Genomic DNA, 19,505 nt, shown 5'->3' with positions numbered 1-19,505 from the left:
TTTTCCTCTGAGAAGAAAGCAGACGTGCTGCCCGCCCGGTGTCAGCACAATCTTTTCACAAAGTCATGAGTCAAGACGAAAGAAGATGAAATAATCAAATTAAATAAAAGTTAGGATTAATGATTTTTCTCACAATTTCTCTCATAATCTGCTAAAGTTTCCAAATCCGTGGGAGAAAACGGACAACGGGGACAAGTATTAAAATCATTTACTTAGTAGAAGTACCACTACAATAATGTTACAAATAAAAGTAATTAAAAGTAAAAGTAATTGAAAGTAAAGTTCCTTCATTTAAATATTATTGTCAAAATCCCTCCAAAGGGTCACAAGATAAATATGGGTGGTCTTTAGCTAATTAATGGGAAAAGGAAGAAGAAAAAACAAAGTTCTGCTTCCCCAATCTGTATTCATGTTTTGACTCTTCTCAAATCTTTGCTTTTTTTTGTGAAATATTGGAGTTTTACTGATCTGGGCCTCTGACAGTTGTCAAAATGCAACTATCTGAGACGTTTAGAGGGAAAATCACTCTTACGTGGAACTACTAACAACTCCCAGGCTTACGGATCGCATGACAATGGGCCGCAAGTGGACTTTTATGTAGGGGGGTCACAAATCACAAAGGTTGCCACTAGTTCAGCAGCTTATCCATTTTTATGTAAAATCCTCACCTGAAAACTAACTAATAAAGCTGTTAAATAAACAAAGAGAAGCAAAAGTAGCATAAAATGGAAACACACAGGCAAAGTATCTCAAAATAGAACTTAATTACAGCTAACTACATCTTAACTGACTATAGCCTAGTTACCCAGTGGCTCGAAAATTAAAAAAAATAAATAAATAAAAAATCCGATTTTGTGTTCTTTCAGCAACGTACTGAGGTACGAACGACACATTAACACTGACTCACCAAGGAAACTGCATCAGCAAGAGAATGCAAACCGTGAATAATGAGGCTAATACACACATTGTACAAAGTAAACCCGTTGGGGGTACACATGGGCGGTTTGCTCGCTGCACTCGTGAAAGCGCAGGTTATTATTGGATTATTATCAGATCTATTAACGTCCGAGATTCTCCGCGTAAAATGTTTTAATCCCTATCTGATGTATGGACTCAATCCGCCTGGTCCTGCATCCCCAACATCGGGGAGAGGGCCCAAATTAGTGTGAGTGGTGAGGCTGTGCAGGACGCAGTGTGCACGTCAGACTGTGCAGTAAACAGGCTGGAAATAGAAATCATGTGGGAGAGAGAAACGGCGTAATGAGTAACAAAAAAATCTCGTTTTTTTTTGCTACTCATTACGCCGTTGCACCAGTTGCAGATATAAATATATTTGCAATCATTCCTCTGCACACATACGGTTAGCTGCAACACTTATCCTGCATATTTCATATTTTCCCGCAATAAAACATCCTGTGGATATGTCTGGACAAATACTGTAGCACCAACAGGTCTCCTTCTTTTACTTGGCAGCCCGAGTTTTATTTTATGAGTGAACAGAACCCTTCGCTCCCCGTGCTCACACATATTTCTACACAAACTCGTACTTTCAAATCTCCCCAAATGGTCTTTTTCATTTTTCATGTGTTCACTATCAGGCAAATTTATGACTATCTCATAGAAAGCAAGGTTAAAAAAAAAGAAGAAGTGATGGAAAAGAGATCATCATATCTCCATGAGATTGTAAATCTGTATGCGCATAAATGACTGAAAGAGCTGAGAGGAGAAAGACCTCGGGACAAACAAGACAACAAAGACCTCGCCACTTTCCTATTTATAAGGGCTGAATGTCTCTTCAGATTAAGGTCAGAAACAACCATTTGCTGCCCTCTGCTGGACAAAAATAGTTTGGTTTTTGTTTTTTTTTAGTTGAGGCTGTGGTTAGTATTATTTTTAAAAACTACAGTGTTCAGTGTTTCTCCTCAAAATCCTTCATCTCTTAACTTTTAAGAAAAAGAATGTGAACAGCTCATCCTGAGAATTCAACTGCTGTCACGGTGCAATTACTGTCATTATTGTGCAAACTTTAACCACCGTGGCACAGGACGGAATTCAATTAATTGGCCCATGAATGCACATTCACGAATCTCCATTTACATTCGCCCGGGGCACTGGTCTCTTAAAGCTCATATGACATGGAAAGAATATGAAAATACAAGGTAGTACACAAGCATCTTGGAGGAAAAGGGCGATCCGGCTTAAAATCTATTCAATTAACGTTACTAGTTATCCTTGTCGCCTTAGCAACAGTAAGATTTCGTGTTAGAAAAGGAGGCAGATTTTCATCTGCTGGATAATTACAGGAGCACGTCTGGCTGCCTCTCCGCTCTTCTTTGAATGGTCATTATATAGATGAGTGGACTGAGACATGTTCAAGCTTACGATAAGAGCAAATGTTTGAATCCCACTCAGTGAATTTCAGACTTTTCATTCCCTCTAAAACCTCTTCGTCAGTGTCACGTAATCAATGTTTAAAGAGCTTCTGGTGTTGGGTGACAGAGCGAGCGCGGTGCAGTAGCTGTATCAGCTTGCAGTGTTGAAATAAAGACCAAGGATTAAATGTTTGATTTGAAGTGCCGGTTTGTGTCCGTGGTGGAGCTGACGCGCACACACCTCCTCGCTTTGCCACCAACACATGTTGTCCATGTCAGTGAAACACTGACAGACTCAGACGCAACATTACCAGGGCACGTGTAACAACCAAGAATTTCGAGATGATACTTGAAAAATACTGTATTTCGGGCCGAGCGCTCTCACAGGAGAGTTACCGGTTACCACCAAACAGGAGCCATGAGCACACCGTTTCACATTTTATCCACATGCAGTTCATCCACCTTTCAACAGCTGTTGTGTAAAACAGTCCAGTAAAAAAAACAAAAACAAACAAACAAAAAAAACCACATGTAAAATGCATGGTCTCTTTGTGCTACACGATCTTATAGCATGTCCTTGAATAAAGCCCTTTACGGTGATAACGAGGACAATAACTGAAAACATCATGAGCAGAGCGGCCAGTTTTTACAACTCATGCTTGTCATTGGCTGCATCAGTGCCTCAATTATAAATGAGGCCAATTCAAAAACATCAATCTGCTCAAAGAAACAATTGAATGGAATGATTTTGGTTTCAGCAATAATTCATGTGAAACAGCGTGAATTACAATCATTTAAATGAATTAAAACGAGTCCCCTTTGTGAAGCAGGATTGAAAAGCTGGAACTGGCTTTGTCACTACTGCTGCTGCTGCTGCTGCTACTTTGAATATTAATGTTAATATAGCTACTGCTATTACTACTGCTGAGAGTGAAATGCGTGGTCAACACTGTTCAGGCTAACATCACTAAAAATATTTGAAAAAACAGAAATAAAAAATGCGGTTTCAGCACGGAAGAAATTCAACCTGTCAGTCTAGATCTCAGTCTGAAACCAGTCTTCCAGTTTGACAACACTGTTTAACAGAAACATCAAATTTAGTGAAAGAGAGGAAACATTACTTTTGCCTCTTAATTTAACACGTTTAAAACACACTGCAATTCTGCAACTATGCTGTGTCCTGCCATGATCTATTTTTCACCTTGTAGGTGGGTAAATACTCACCTGTGACAGTTTCGGCCGATCATTACTAAATTACACTGTGGATTCTTAAATCGAATCAAATCAAGGAAAAAAAACTAAACAAACAAACAAACAAACGTTTAGAAATCAAATCCCTGTTAAGCCAAGGATTCACACACTACATGTTAATATTATTACTCATTACTTCACTTTACCAACTAATTCAGGATGAGACATGCCATGGTGAAATGGTTCATGGACACCTCCTTCCACCATCAAGGACGATAGGAAAAAAAAGAAAAAAAAAGGATCATACCCATGCATTAGAGTAGCAATATGTCAAACTTTAAAACATACATGTCCACGAAACCTTTTCAGTGAACGGTGACATACTGGCTTTTAGGCTGCGCTAGCGAAGCAGCTTTGCAACATAATTCAGAAACCGTTTAGCACAGCAGGGCAGTATAACTGTCATTTCCTTGGATCCCCAAAGAGACTGACAGGATGAAGAGGGTGTACCTGATGTTCTCGAAAGATGTGGATTTGGACCAGACTTTGTGGACCCAGCTACTCCAAAAAAACAAAAAGAAAAATCACCTGTGGCTAAAATTTTAGTAAATCAACATCTCTTTCCAATGATTTTTCCTTGGGTAAAGGAATGAATCTTAAGGCTGCACTAATAAATATTTTTTATATTAACTGTGGATCAAATGAAAGGAGTTTGGCCCAATCAGAAAAAAAAAAAAAGCTGAGTTCGAGCCGCTGTAGGCTGCCAGCACGGCAGCCAGCAGCGGACAGAGAGAGTTAGCGACTGGCTGGTGAAGGAGGTCAAACGTGTGGCAGCTGCAGGGCCAGTTAGTTTTCACTGGAGCCGGTGGAGGCCAAACCAGAGTTAAACGAGGAATGAATATTTGTCTTCATCGGGTGGCCAGAAACATGACTCCAAAGAGCCATAAAAACTTTATAAGGTGATGTCCGTGTTGTGTTATTAGATTGTAAACTAATGCAGCTCTCCAATGTTTGTCCATTATTTATTTTTGATGTTTTTTATTTCTTAATATTTCACAAGTGGATGAATGTTTTCGTCAGTATTTCGCTGTTGAGAGATGTGTCAGATATTTCGACCCCTTCATACATGTAAAAATAGGGGTGGAAAAAAAAAAAAAAAACAGGGGAAACACCCGACAATTGCACGATTTACTGCAGGGCTACTGTACTGGATTGCATTAGACTGCACAGGTGTACCTAATAAACTGGCAGCTCAGTGTGGAATTTGCCTGCAGGTTCCAAAATGAGATGCAGACACCACAGGCTCGTGCAAATGTAATGGGCCCTGAGTACTGTTACAGAGTAGCTGCAAGCATCTGTCCCCATAAGGTAGTGTAACTATGAGTAAAGTGAGGACAGAAAGACTTGTCTCTTAACTCTGATTGCAGAACTTTGGGATTTTTTTGGATGAGTAGAGTTCTCTTGTGCACACTCTCTGCTCGCAGACCAGACGATTCTGCAAACAAAAGGCTCGCCGTGACACAAACCAGGGCAAGAGGAGTCCAAATATGGAAAATGGTCAGATAAAATAAGAGTTGCTCAACTTCCCGGTCTTGGCCCCGAGCCGAGCGGCGATGGGCTAAATATAAAACCTCGTGGTTTCTCGTGTCTCGCCTCTGCAGCAGCTCTCAGGTCCCTCACCGTTTCATTGAGGTTTTTTTTACCCTCCTCTAAGCCCAGAAACCTCAAGAAAGAGGAAGCTCAATGTGGAAGCTGAATAAATACAGCAGTGTATCTTTAAAAAAAAAAAAAAAAAAGAAAGAAAAACAAACAACTGCCTCTGTGTGCCAGTGGGTGCAGAATGGCACATGATATTTGTGCAACTACATTGTCCTCTACCCCGACACCTGTCACATCAGACATTGTCATTTCTACAGAAATGGACAGAATACTCCCCCTATACAAATGCTTTTTAAATGTCTCTGGAAAACTTGTAACTCAAGGGAGATAGGCCTCGAGCAACCACAACAGGACACTTTTCCTTTGTGCTCTCTCTGTAGAATACCGTGTCTCCTCCCTGGGGTTTGGTACCATGGCAGCGTCCCCGGTAGGCTTCATTTAGAGAGCTGCTCAGCAGGGTCGGGAGCCGCGGAGCTACGGATCCTCCCGGATCTGCGGCCAAATCAGAGGCCCGGTACTCTGCGTGCTCTCCGCAGTCCCTGGGGACTTCGGGGAAGGAGGTGTCCTCTTCCGCCTTGTCAGTACTTATTAATCCCAAAGATCCTCACGCCGTGGAGCTGGGGCAGCTTGGGGATGAGCACAGTGAGCAGGGACACAGTGTTGACCACGAAATGGACTCGATCGTATTTGGTGTAGAAGCTGGTCAGGATGTAGCTGAGTCGGGGACAGGTAAAAGAAGAAGAAGTAACGATTACAGGGGCAGAGATGAGCAGCAGGTCAGTTCTAGATAAACTTTATTCATGTCTGCATTTCCCTGAGGTGCCACTGACAAGCAATTCTGTCAACAAGCCTGAGTGAAACAACAGAGCCTTTAGTGAAGAAAAACTTTCAAAACATCCCTTTAAGTAGACAAATAACCTTTCCCTTATCTTTCCTCCGAATGTCAAAGCAAGATGTTTCCTAACCGAACTTACGCAGTGCCAGCGATAGAATCTGTGAGTCTTTCGACATGACATGCAACCGCCTTGCAACATCGGTGATTATTAATTGAACTAAAGTTTGAACAAAGAATTCTGCAATACTGCCCCGCATATCTATAAAAGGTCATCTTTACTGGGGCAAGCAATCAGAAATGCCTCTAAACTTCTGGGGAAACACCAGAGTCAGTGTGGGAGGAGAAACTATTCAGCTCCTTTTTAAATATAACTGCACACATTCTGAGCTCAGAATGAGGAATTGCACATCCTGCTCTCTGCTGAACAAGTGAGGACATGTTTAAAAAAAAAAAAAAGAAAGAAAAACAAACAACTGCCTCTGTGTGCCAGTGGGTGCAGAATGGCACATGATATTTGTGCAACTACATTGTCCTCTACCCCGACACCTGTCACATCAGACATTGTCATTTCTACAGAAATGGACAGAATACTCCCCCTATACAAATGCTTTTTAAATGTCTCTGGAAAACTTGTAACTCAAGGGAGATAGGCCTCGAGCAACCACAACAGGACACTTTTCCTTTGTGCTCTCTCTGTAGAATACCGTGTCTCCTCCCTGGGGTTTGGTACCATGGCAGCGTCCCCGGTAGGCTTCATTTAGAGAGCTGCTCAGCAGGGTCGGGAGCCGCGGAGCTACGGATCCTCCCGGATCTGCGGCCAAATCAGAGGCCCGGTACTCTGCGTGCTCTCCGCAGTCCCTGGGGACTTCGGGGAAGGAGGTGTCCTCTTCCGCCTTGTCAGTACTTATTAATCCCAAAGATCCTCACGCCGTGGAGCTGGGGCAGCTTGGGGATGAGCACAGTGAGCAGGGACACAGTGTTGACCACGAAATGGACTCGATCGTATTTGGTGTAGAAGCTGGTCAGGATGTAGCTGAGTCGGGGACAGGTAAAAGAAGAAGAAGTAACGATTACAGGGGCAGAGATGAGCAGCAGGTCAGTTCTAGATAAACTTTATTCATGTCTGCATTTCCCTGAGGTGCCACTGACAAGCAATTCTGTCAACAAGCCTGAGTGAAACAACAGAGCCTTTAGTGAAGAAAAACTTTCAAAACATCCCTTTAAGTACACAAATAACCTTTCCCTTATCTTTCCTCCGAATGTCAAAGCAAGATGTTTCCTAACCGAACTTACGCAGTGCCAGCGATAGAATCTGTGAGTCTTTCGACATGACATGCAACCGCCTTGCAACATCGGTGATTATTAATTGAACTAAAGTTTGAACAAAGAATTCTGCAATACTGCCCCGCATATCTATAAAAGGTCATCTTGACTGGGGCAAGCAATCAGAAATGCCTCTAAACTTCTGGGGAAACACCAGAGTCAGTGTGGGAGGAGAAACTATTCAGCTCCTTTTTAAATATAACTGCACACATTCTGAGCTCAGAATGAGGAATTGCACATCCTGCTCTCTGCTGAACAAGTGAGGACATGTTTAAAAAAAAAAAAAAAAATTAAAACAAAGGCTCCCAAAAGTCTTTGACAGAAGTGCGGCTACTCCATCTGGGGCCCGAAGACTGACCACTTGTCTCTTCTTGCCGGCAATGTGTCGTGAAACAAAATGTCGAAGAGTCCTTTATAACTGGTGCAGAAAAAAAAAGAAACAAAAAAGTGTTCACCTGCAAAACACAATGTTCCGGCCGAGCTGGAAAATGAACCCCAGGGAACCAGAGCGCTCGCTGTGAACTGAACTCTGCCGTTTAATAAGGACAGCAACGGGCGCGAAAGCAGCGAGGGGGCCACTGCGGCAGATAATAAGCCCCGTAACGATTTGGTGAGGTTGGCTAACAAAGGGGGCAGCAGGCACGCTGATCAATAAACACTCAAACACACTAATAGAGGTACAAGAGGAGTGCGTTCCGTGATTAAACGTACCTTTATCGCTGATGTAACACAAAAGGGTACAGTAATTTCAGCCGAGGGACAACTTTGTGCCAGCTCAGGCTGAACTAAAAAGGTACACCTACTAAATTCACTTTAGGCAGCTCATTGACTGCGGGGCTCGGCAGGCACGGGGCAAGAGGCCCTCTCGCAGCACCACCGAGGCACCACAGGTTCGATCCCTAGCAGCTGCGTTTATGGCGTATGCCTGTAAAACACAGGTGGCGGTGCCGGCGGCTGAGAAGCCGGGGAGTTGGTTCTGGTTTGTCTTCAGCTTTGGCACTCGATTAAGGTACAATCCTGCTCTAATTAGGTCCACGCCCAATAGTCAGCCGTTCCCCGCGCCCGTCACACAGCCGAAGTCTGAGGCAAAGCGTTATGGTTCGGGGGGGGGGGGCACTTACAGGACGATAGGCGTGATGGTGAGGAACTTGCGCGAAGCAGTAAACTGCACACCATAGTCCATCTGCTCCCAGTGGGTCAGGAGGCGAGCCTTGCCCTGATCCGGGGTCTCAAAGGGGGTCCCTTTGACCGTGTGCAGTAGGAGGTACATGCACTGCAACAGGCAGGAGACACAAATAGTCAAGACAGAGAGAGACACAAATAAATGGTACATAGAGTAGATGACATTCTGGTGAATGACTAATACCACATCTGGTGCCTGGAACAAAACTACCCAGGAAGTTAGCCATGCCCACATCCCCAGCGGTTGAAAAATGGTTACAGGCTTTCATAAACTGTATGATTAAGCTTGGTGTACAGCCAAAACCAGTATTTTCAAATACTCCTCCGTAGGAGATTAAACGGTAGTTAATACTTGACTCTTCTCGGAAACTAAAGGGCCAGAGAGACGGTTTTAGGAAATCAAAGTTTATGATTCATGAGGAGCAATACCTCCGACTCTGAATATTAAAAACTGGCCGAAACTTCACTGGCACCGATTTTACCAAAGGACATTACTGAGAGCAGTGACGCAGATAGCAGGACATTTTCTTACTTATTTACCCTGTAAAGTTACGTTCACTCCTACTCTCATTCACCAAATCCCAAACCCTTTTCACTAGGCCAGCGCTGCACCGTACGTGCCCTTCGCTGACCCGCCTTGTTCAGTAAATGTTAAGGCTGACAGCGCTCGTGCCGGGTGCCCACGGGCATTCTGCTCCACTGACCAGATTGTGGATGAGATTGGTGAGGGTCCAGACCACGGGTACGCTGACGAAGGGAATGCTGAGCAGGATGACGTGCAGGAGGCCGATGCCCAGGATGTAAGACAGCCACATGCCCCTGCTGTTCATCACTCGGGTGTTGGGGTTCACCTCGCTGTGCGCCGTGCCCACATTCATGGCGGCGGCGGCGGCGGCTCTACCTACCGTGCAATGCGCGGACGCTAAATGATCTCAGTTTGAACCCGGCCGCTGTGAGAATCCGTCCGCTGCTGTAAGATAAACAGAGAGAAATTTAAGCCTGATTATTCAAAGACTGCACCTACAAAAGGGTTATCCGGCAAAATCATAATCTCTGAGGTTATTAAAACTTATGTCAATGACCTGAACTGTGCCCGCGCAGTGTATAGCGTAAAACTTTAATAATCTGACTTCCTCACTCATATCTCAAGCCCTACAATTGTAATAAGCCCTTCCATGTACGGCTGGGTGATAATTCGATATTATCACTTACCAACTTTTAGTGGCATCATATTATTACTGCCTATAGTGTAGCAATAGCTGCTCTTCCTAGGGTCCACATGAACGTATTTACAGTGGAACTGAAGGCACAAACATTGATGTAATAGCTCTTCTCGTGTTATTAATCTATAGGGCTGCGACTAAAGATTCATGTAAGCGTCGATTGATCTGACGATTATTTTCCCTATTTGTCGGAAAGTCTGCAAAAGGGTAAAAAAATTCTCAAAAAAATGTCGGTCGCAACTTCCCGGCTCCCTTGAGAGGGTAAAGGTTGCGAACATTTGGCACCGTTCCGCAATGTCTGCTTCACGAGAATGATGTAACGACGACGGAGCGATTAATCGATCGCCAACGTAGTTGATGATTTTAGATAGATAGATTGTTTTCCGGTGGATCGGCCGACCGATTGATTGACCAATTGTTTCAGTTCTATTTATTTACTTAGTTTACATAATTCCAATTTCTAGATAAATTTAAAAAATAAAATCAAACAAATAATGCTCATTATCATTACTATAGTGATATAGCCCAGTCCCACTTGTCCCACGTACTTCTAATACAATCCCAATACAATTAGCTGCCATTTACTCATCTTGACACATCGTACAGTAAAACACCATCGGTGACGATTTTAACAAGGGACCGCTTGCCAGCCAATCAGAAACCGGTATTTTCCGTGGCGACGGTATATGAGGAACTAACGTGTGACGTGAGGCTGAAACCGAGACACATCGTTTTCCCTAAAGAGCGACTTTCAAGGCGAAGGAAGACGGCGGGCAGGTCAGTGTCTGCCCGGCCGACGGCGGAGCGGTCGCTCCGGCCTGACGCTCTCTAGAGTCGCCTAAAATGTAACGGGCTACCAAACAGTCCGTAACGTGGCGCCCCACACACACACACACACACACACACACACACACACACACACGTGGACTACCTGGCACTGCTGGAGTTTAAAGTACACAGATATTTTAGTAAATAAATCATTGCACTCACTGCTGAGGAAAAAAAAAATGGCTTCAACTCCGACCTGTGTTGGCACTAGTCCGTTATCACAGTTTGTCTTTTTTTTTCTCGGTTTTTTTTTTTTTTTTTTTGTCTCAACAATCCCTTCGGTTATATAAGTGATACCGTCGCCGGGAGACTGGCGAGGCGCCGGGGTCCCGATCGGTCATCCGGTAACCGCCTTTCAGCCCCAGACGTGCCGCCGAGCGCTACGGTCCGCTCGTGGACACGCAGCCCGCTGAGACTCATCCACTTCGCCTTCGTCTTCGAGCCAACAGCCGGTGACAGCACGGCACAGCTCATCGCGTAACGTCACCGATGTCCGTTTTCACGGCCCCGCATTTCGAGTCGGGGTTTTTTTTTTGGGGGGGGGGGTATTTTTTGTTTTTTTTGTGTGTGTTTTTTTAGCTCATCGCGTTCCGCCGTGATTGGTTGCTGTGCGTCACGTGGCCAAAGCTGGCCTATCACCGCTCAGTGCGTTGAAAGTAACGTGGACGACGCACCCCCTTTTCGACGTCACGGCGGAGGAGGGGTCCGAGGAGACGGGCGTGATTGACACTCAGGACACAGTTGATAACGGAAAAATAAAAATGTTTTCAAACCAGGGAATATGATTAATGACATTAAAAAGTAATGATTATAGGTCATGTATCAGATCTGATATATCAGATGAATCTGGTCTTTCAAGGTTTGTGCAGCTCTACAGTGTATTATAGTGTCTCATGATACTTCCATTGTACAGTGTATATTCAGGACATAGTAAAGCTATACGTCTGTCTTTGGTTTTAATACTTTATTTATTCTAGTTGTTGTATATAATTTAGCCTTTATAGCCTATCTATCTATCTATCTATCATCTGTCTATCATCTATCCATCTGTCTATCTGTCTATCATCTATATCTGTCTGTCTATCTATCTATCTGTCTGTCTGTCATCTATCTATCTGTCTGTCTATCATCTATATCTGTCTGTCTATCTATCTATCTGTCTGTCTGTCATCTATCTATCTGTCTGTCTATCTATCTATCTATCTATCTATCTATGTATCGATGTAATAGATTTTAATAATAATAATAAAAACAGTTGATTCATTTCCTTCTGGTTATAACATATCTACTATATTTGTTGTTTTTAACTTTCAAAACATTTCTTCTTTTTGATTTCTTTTTCAAATGTAATGTAATAATGTAAAAATGCTGGAAATCAGGCAGTGAAGGCAATTCTCCTTGTACATTCTTGCAGTAAAGAGGCTTGTATTTAAGACCCCAGCCATGTTAGCACGAGGCTAAAAATAAAGGAGCTCTTACACGTGTGTACATAACGTGGGAGAAAGACACTTGAGATAAGGCCGTGTGTATGTACCATGGCTCTTATGAAATAACTTATGTTCACTTTATTGAGAGTTAGCCATGTGTGTTTTTATTAACACAGAGACCGGCCGTGACGCCTCTCTGGGTAGCACTTGATACCTCTGTACAAAAGGAGGCCCTCGACTCCTTACGTGGCCAAGGTGAGAGGAGATCTCGCCAGAGGCGAGGAAAACTGACTGACGGGACTGACACTCTGGTCCCAGAATCGAAGATCAAAAGTGTCATGTTCTAGATCCCGAGATAAGCGCTCATACTAATTTAGGCCCACAGTAGCCCGAGGCTCAAGGGGTCACCTGTGTTCTACTTGCATGCGATGTTACACGACACCCGCTGTTTCTAAGGGGAGCCCCCCTGAGATGAGTGGCATCAGACAGGTTTGGCCGGCTGACAGTCGACCCTCCCGTACGCTCATGGCCCCGGGTGCTGTGGCTGTCTTAGCCGCGTAAACCTAGAGCTCTGCTCAACTGCGAAGGGTGGATGACAGTGCTGTGAGGTCAGTGCTGGCGCTGGAACAATGGCCAAATACATGAGACCGATAAAATACACCCCAAGACGAGAGGCAACTGATGACGCCTACATGCAGTATCAGATCAGATCAGATATATTTGACAAACTAAACTTTTTTTTCTGGTCATTTCGGCAAAAATCAATACACTTTCACTTTCATCAACCCTGAAAACAAAAGCCATTATTTAAGTTGAGATTGTCTCAAACTGTGAATATTTCAAGTACGATCAATAAGCTGCTCGTAAATGATCAGTTCCTTAGTTCATGTCTTGTTGTGCCCGTCAGACGAAAAATTTACGCTCAGCCAAGAAAGAGTGGATATCTGATCTTTGCCGTAAGACAACTCTGGAGGTTAAAATCGAAGCTTCAAAGTCCCGCGGTTGGTATCCATTTCTTCACGGCCACCTATGTGACCGATGTTTAGGCATGTTCCTCTGCAGACTACATTTCTCTACACCTTGGCTAATGCCCGCAGGTCGCCTGGCCAAGGCTTTCGGACGTATTGTGATTCCATTCATAGGACTCATGCCAGTAATGAAACGCTTCTAATGACGAGACGCATTTTCGTGTTGTGTTCTGTTCCGGCGTCACCGGCTCTCTGCAGCCGCGAGTTCGGTGTCAATTCTGTACAGGTCATTAGCACGGAAGGGTTCTTTTTTTTTTCCCACGGTACACCTGACAGTTCATAAACTGGTATTTAATCGGGAGCTGCAGTTTTAGAGCCACAATGCTGAACCTGACATGAATCTATTTTGGGGGAGAACAGTAAAATTCGATACAGAAAGGGACCGGGTCTGAAATTTGAGCCCAGGACCTTTGAGCTTCGTCTGCATTTTCGTTTCAATTTGATGAACTGTCAGTGAACTGTTCCAAAAAAAACATTTCATACTCAAGGATTATTATAATGTAAATTTTTCTTCTTGTTACATTACTGTCAAATTCCACTGCTGAATTCTCCTTGGTCCCTCCCTTGGTTGTAGCTAATGGTTTCGCAGTGATGGAATCTCTCACATATCCATTTGGCATTCGAGGATCGTTGGAGGGAAATCATACACTTTACTTTTGGGCTAATGCAGCTTGCATAAGTCATAAAGCCATAACAGCCAACTTTAAAACAAAATTTGGAAGAAATTCAAATTCAAAGCTGTTTATTATCTGTTGTAGCAGATACGGAATAATGCAATGTTCTTGGCCAAGGACTGGTGACTGGTGGTTGCAATTATGTCATTACAGTATTTTAATCCTGACCCCTAGCAAAACCCATCAATGAAAAAAGCTGTCTGCTCGTTCAGCTTATTCTAAATTAAATTAAATCACAGTTGCAATGTGGAATGCGCAACATTCACTGTTTGTATAAGAGTAGAAGTTGCACATTGTGCCCCTGTTGGTGGAGCAATACAAGGCTTGAAATACAGTGATTTTCTTGCTATATCCTGTTTTTATTGGGTTTTTTAAATGAGCATCTTTTGCTTTCTTGACCACTGGTCACAAAAAAAAAAAAGAAGCAAATTCTTAAGACGTGACTTTGGATTCTGGTAACTTATGATGGGAATTCGCCACAATCACTGAAATTGTATTTACCGATGAGCCAAAAAAAAAAAAAAATCGAAAATAACTGTTAGACGCAGCTGTAGTGATCACATTACAGTATTTCATGTATGCACTCGACAATCAAGAGCTTCAGATTGTGTCCGACCAGCAGATGTCACCATCGACACACTTTGAAGTGGTTGGCGCCATCCTGCAGTGGCACTGTGATGCACCTCCAGTGATGTAACTTCAACAGAGGCACGGTGGTGCAGTCAAGATGACAGATTTAATAATTAAGCACAGCTTGTTCTTTGTGTGTTTCTACCTGTCGCCACTAATCAACCTTTTCACCGGTAAAGACACACAGAGAGGACGGGCAGTCTCACAGCCCTTCTGCGCAAGCGCGTGTTTTTACACAACTGCACGCTGTAAGGTCAGTGTTTTCAGCGTGACAGAGCGACGTCATATACTGTACAGTGCCTCTGACAACTCGCCCCCATCGAGAATAATGTTAATTCTGCAGGATTTCCTTTCCAAAGCGAAACGGCGTGGTTTTAGCCCAAATAACTCTTAATGCCTGCGCCATTGTAAGCGTGCTCCTTTGCCGATTTATTAGGTACACATAGCTAAAGTCAGCGTCATCCAATCCAACAGCCATGCGATTGCTCTGACTTCCGTGAAGGTTATGATGTGCAGTTTTTATTGAAAATGCTTCAGAGAGGTGTTGATTCAACTTGATAGTCATTTTTGGAAAGTGCAGGGTGCTGGGTTGGTGGTGCTTTATACTAAGGGGTATTTTAAATTTTTTGTCCTCCTGCATTAAAATGGGTTAGCCACGGTAACATTTCACCACAGTCTGCTTGTCACTCAAAATATAAAGAACGATCTGTGTTCAGCGTTCATTGTGTTTCTTGTCATTTTCCTTATGCAATTTGCTGAAAATTTTATTTTAACCAGTATTTCATATTTCCAGCGTTTTCCACACTTCCTGCCAACTGTTAGGCAACATGGAAATGCCTGGTGAATTCCTTGAGTTCTGCATTTGAATGGTGCACAGATGAACTGAGATGCAGTGGAGCCAGACGGGGGATTTGTTCAAAATTGAACAAAGCTGATAAATATAATTTTAAAAAAAGAAAAATGACAAATATTTCCAAATTGTTCTGTAAATCTCGAGGCTGAGGCATCTGATTATTTTTGCAAAAGAGTGTTATGGTTACAATTACCAGTTGTAATTGAGCAGTGCCGTAGAAAATGTAACTTGAAAATATAGAAATATGCATTGCTGGTAATACGAATGTGTTCTTAAGGTCAATGGCAATGGGGCTTGTATGGCCTGTGGATGAGCCGGTTTTGACAGGAATGACACTGCTGGGGCAGTTTTCTCCAATGGGAGAGGTGGACTTGTGACCCAGGCAGGCTTGGATGATAGCCTCCCTGGAAAAGGCTGACGCAGGGAGTCCATTATTGCCCCTGGAGGAAGCTGAGGATTAGAACACCAAAGAATTTCAATAAAAGAAGTGTCTGTTTGGGGGTCGGGGAGGGGCAGAAGGATGGTGGAGGTGGTGGGGGGGGTCCCCTCATTGTCCCAACAGTGATTGAGAGCAAGAGGAGGGGAGTGGGACAGCATTGTGTTTGCAGCTCCTCTGAAGAAGGTGGTTATTAGGGGGGATGGCCAAGGAGGGGTGAGGGATAGGGAGGCTGTTGACTCTTCATCTTGTGTGAACAAAGTCTCTGGCACATAGCCCTCTTCTGTCCCTCTGTCCTGGACTCCCTTGTTTACGAGTGCCATGAATTCTGTCCCTCTCGGCGGGGACCCCCACCAACTCCAACCTGCACCGCCGCACATTGTGGGGCTTAAGTGCCCTTTAATTAGGCCGCCTCGGTGTCCGGCTGAAGACCGCTGAGGGTTCAGGCTCTTCCATGTGGGACCGTGCTGAGTTACCCACACACACTAATAGAGCTTCGCTCGCACAGCAGAGGGATGAAGTGTTTGCTGCTCTAATGAAAAAGGTTTATTTGGGGGAAGAGTTCTTGTCGTCTTTGTCCCCTGTCTTAAAAAGTCCTGACAAAGGCACTGATATCATCTTTAACACTCTCCCATTTCCAGCACACGGTCTCTCGGCCACCAAGCGGCATGCGACTTACAAAAGTCTCCGGGCAAATCATGACAGTAAACACGATGTACTTCCTATACGACAGAAAACACTGCAAACCGGGACTTTTTTTTGCTATTGTTATTTGCTGGTATTAAATAATCAGGCAATTACTTCACGGATGGAGGCGAAAGAAAATCTGTTTCACGGTCATGAAATTCAAGTTGAAGGTTTCCATCTTGCACATTATGTAGAAGAGCATGAATTCATGCAAAAATATGTAAAGGAGCGTGAATTCACATAAATTCTCCCTTCGACATACACAGCCAAACACATGCACAGCTTTGTCATTGTGATGGAGCACATTTCATTATCATAACAGCAAGAAGCACAGGATCCAGAGTATAAAGGGGGAGCTGGGCAAGAGGCATTGGGAATTTGCTGAACTGCTCCGGCAAAATGAGTAATTTCTGGATGCTCTATTGTGTAAGAGCTTACAGGGCGAGGGCTCTGAAAGGAAGAGGCAAAGGACGGATATAAACATGGGAGCAAGTGAAACAAAGTGAAAGATGGTAGGAATGAGAGACAGAGAGGAACGATGAAAAGAAGTTTGTGAACGGAGCAGGGCGGGATTGGGCGTGTTCAGAAACTTTTTCGCTTCAGCCCAATGTGTGTAGATACCCTCCTAATCCTGGTTTTATTGGCTGCCTGTGTCCAGCCATGCTGGTCGGATTGAGTGGGGAGGGTAGAGAGGTGGGGGGGCCGAACACATGTCCTTCTTTGTGGTAATACGCTGATTAGGCCTGAGAAAGAGCCGGACCTGGTTACGGCCTTTCTCAGGTCACCGTAGAAACCGGCCCGGTAGGGGACCTCTGTGTGTGCCTCCCCCTCTTGTGCACCTACTGATGCAGACACACAGACTGAGGCCTTCCTTTGCAGAGACTCGTACAAAACACCACCACTCAAAACACCGCCACGAGTGTTGTTGAGTCACAGTTCATTTCAAGATCAGGCTCCGATGTTCTTGACCTTAATTGCTGTTGCCTTTCCAGACAGTTCGCTTTGCACTTGTGGCCTCAACCTGGGAAACGTGGTTTCAATGTTGCTCAGACGCAGACCGCAGACTGATTCCTTTGCCCGCACTCGTAAATTAGACCTCTGTCACATTCCCTTCCATCCATCCCTGGCCCTGCACGCCGTCTATCGCTCCAACTGTCATCCAAATCCCAGAGCTGAGCTAGGCACAATTCTGACGATGCCGTAACACACAACAATGTTCGTGATTGAAAACAGACCTGCCTCATTGTCAGCACCGCCATGACATATCGCGTCTTGACTTGAGGAATTGAAACGACATCTTTATTGGTATAACGCAGAAGACTCCCCACCACGACTGTGCTGGATACTGGCTTCATACAAGTTTCAGAAAAAGCTATCTATCATTTATTGTCACATTTAGAGACTTAGAGGAACCCCCCCCCCCAGCCCTTAAACAGGGCGGTAGGTCGAGTGCTGCTCAGTCACTGCCTGTTTCCCTATCCTCTTTGTTATGGAGGAATAAAACACAGAAGGAGTGGGTGAAGGGGGGCACTCCACTGGTGACCTCCAGACTGTGGTCACTGGGCTCTCTCCCCGCGGTGGGCGCTCAGCCTCCTCTCTGCAGAGTGCACGCTCCCAGCCCCTGCTGAGCGACCTTCCAGCCCCCTCAGTCCGCCGAGCTCAATCATGCCCCGGAGGTCCCTCGGCAGAGAGACCACGGCCCCCAGGCAGCAGACATCAGAGGGAAAGAGAAGTGAGATGTGTTGCTCGAATATAAGTACCGCTAGTGCATTTAAAATCACTTAACAGCGACAGTATGTGCGTTAGAGTCACATGCCCATCACAAACTTTGCATTTAAAAACAGCGAAAGTGTGATATTTGAATCACCTGTCATTTTTACTAGCATCATGATCTCTAAAACACACTTAAAACACATTTTGGCACAGGTACCAGATGTACATTTCTGTAATTATTTATGGGCCACATGCCACTGAAATCATTTTCTTTCTTTCTTTCTTTCTTTTTTTATTCGCTGCATTATAAAATCAGGAAAAAAATCGATAAAACATTTATCACCGAACGTATTATGACCTTTCTTACTTGGAAACAGATCTCCCGAAGGCTGGTTTCCATATGGCTACACACACTCAATCTGTTGTGAGATCTATCAGGTAATCCATCTGATTTAAGGAAGCTGTGAGATGTATTTTTAAGTGTGGAATCTTCCCATTTTAAAACCGCTGTATATCTCCAAGAAGGCCTCTAAAACCAAGTACACTGCTCGCCTAGGAAAAACTTCAAACAAGTTGTCCTGTTTCTTCTTATTTACACTGAATTTTGAGGACTATGAACCATGTACTGACATTTGACAACAAAGAAACTACAATCTGGACACAGGCTTGCCTAATAACCAACAGCACTGGTCTCTAAAGGGCACGGAGCAAAAACCTTGAATAAAAAAACCATTCGGTAGATTAAGACGATCCCGATGTTGAAGAAACTTCAGAGCCTCACTTTTCATAAAAAGTTATGTGCTAAGAAGTCAAGTATGAAATTTGTACAGATGAACCCCTTCATTACTGGTTTTAAAAATGTCTTTTACAGTGGTCACGTCTTTGGTGGTCATTCTTTCCATGACGAGCGACTGATAATCCTTTGAGACAAAACTCTTAACTAGATCGTTATCACTACAGCCGACTTTGTTTGATCTCTGCCGGGCATCTTGTTTGTATTCGTCCTGATCGGTTTCCTTGTGTGTGAATCAAATGCGTGGTTACTTCAGGCTAAGTCCATCGCAAGTGTCCCACCCTCCTCCCTCACTCTCTATCTCTCTCTGTCTCTCTCCCCTCTCCCTCCTCCCCCCTGTCCCACGACAGCTCGCCCCACAGCCCATCAGAATGACAATAGTATTGATGTAAAATGTGTTGCCTTTGGGCCGCTGAAGCATATAACCCCTGCATGCCTGGCCCAACCACCACCACAGTTTATGGCTTTATTGTGTCCCCTTTTATGTCCTCCCCTGTTGGGGTGGGCGGACAACAATTTAGAAAATTCACTGTATATGTCCCAGTGAGCGGGACAGAGATTATGTGTGTGCTGACGTGTGTGTCCGTGCACGGGTGTGTGTGTGTGTGTGTGTGCACTGCGTAAACCCGGATCAAGTTGGTTAGGGCACAG

The 19,505-nt window shown here is 44.2% G+C and overlaps 1 protein-coding gene across 4 annotated transcripts in view; it reads right to left on the bottom strand.

Moving 5' to 3' along the window:
* Window positions 1-6,502: 6,502 nt before the first annotated feature.
* ormdl3 (ORMDL sphingolipid biosynthesis regulator 3) overlaps window positions 6,503-19,505 on the bottom strand; it is a 13,895-nt gene continuing 892 nt past the window's right edge. The window contains exons 1-4 of one of the 4 annotated variants that reach the window (XM_040135230.1): window positions 10,776-11,124; window positions 9,267-9,532; window positions 8,502-8,653; window positions 6,503-7,090 (exon numbers count right to left, since the gene is read on the bottom strand). In XM_040135230.1, coding sequence (XP_039991164.1) covers window positions 6,955-7,090; window positions 8,502-8,653; window positions 9,267-9,440 — 462 coding nt within the window. In that variant the 5' untranslated portion in view covers window positions 9,441-9,532; window positions 10,776-11,124 and the 3' untranslated portion in view covers window positions 6,503-6,954. Of the gene's footprint in view, window positions 7,091-8,501; window positions 8,654-9,266; window positions 9,533-10,333; window positions 10,398-10,775; window positions 11,125-19,505 lie in introns of those variants that run through there. The other 3 variants (XM_040135232.1, XM_040135231.1, XM_040135233.1) reach the window with 3 other exon arrangements.

The sequence above is a fragment of the Xiphias gladius genome, chromosome 9 (genome assembly GCF_016859285.1).
Source record: "Xiphias gladius isolate SHS-SW01 ecotype Sanya breed wild chromosome 9, ASM1685928v1, whole genome shotgun sequence".
In the NCBI taxonomy this organism is placed as follows: Eukaryota; Metazoa; Chordata; class Actinopteri; order Istiophoriformes; family Xiphiidae; genus Xiphias; species Xiphias gladius.
Note: the sequence above shows the minus strand (reverse complement) of the source record. Positions and strands in the feature narration are given on the sequence as shown.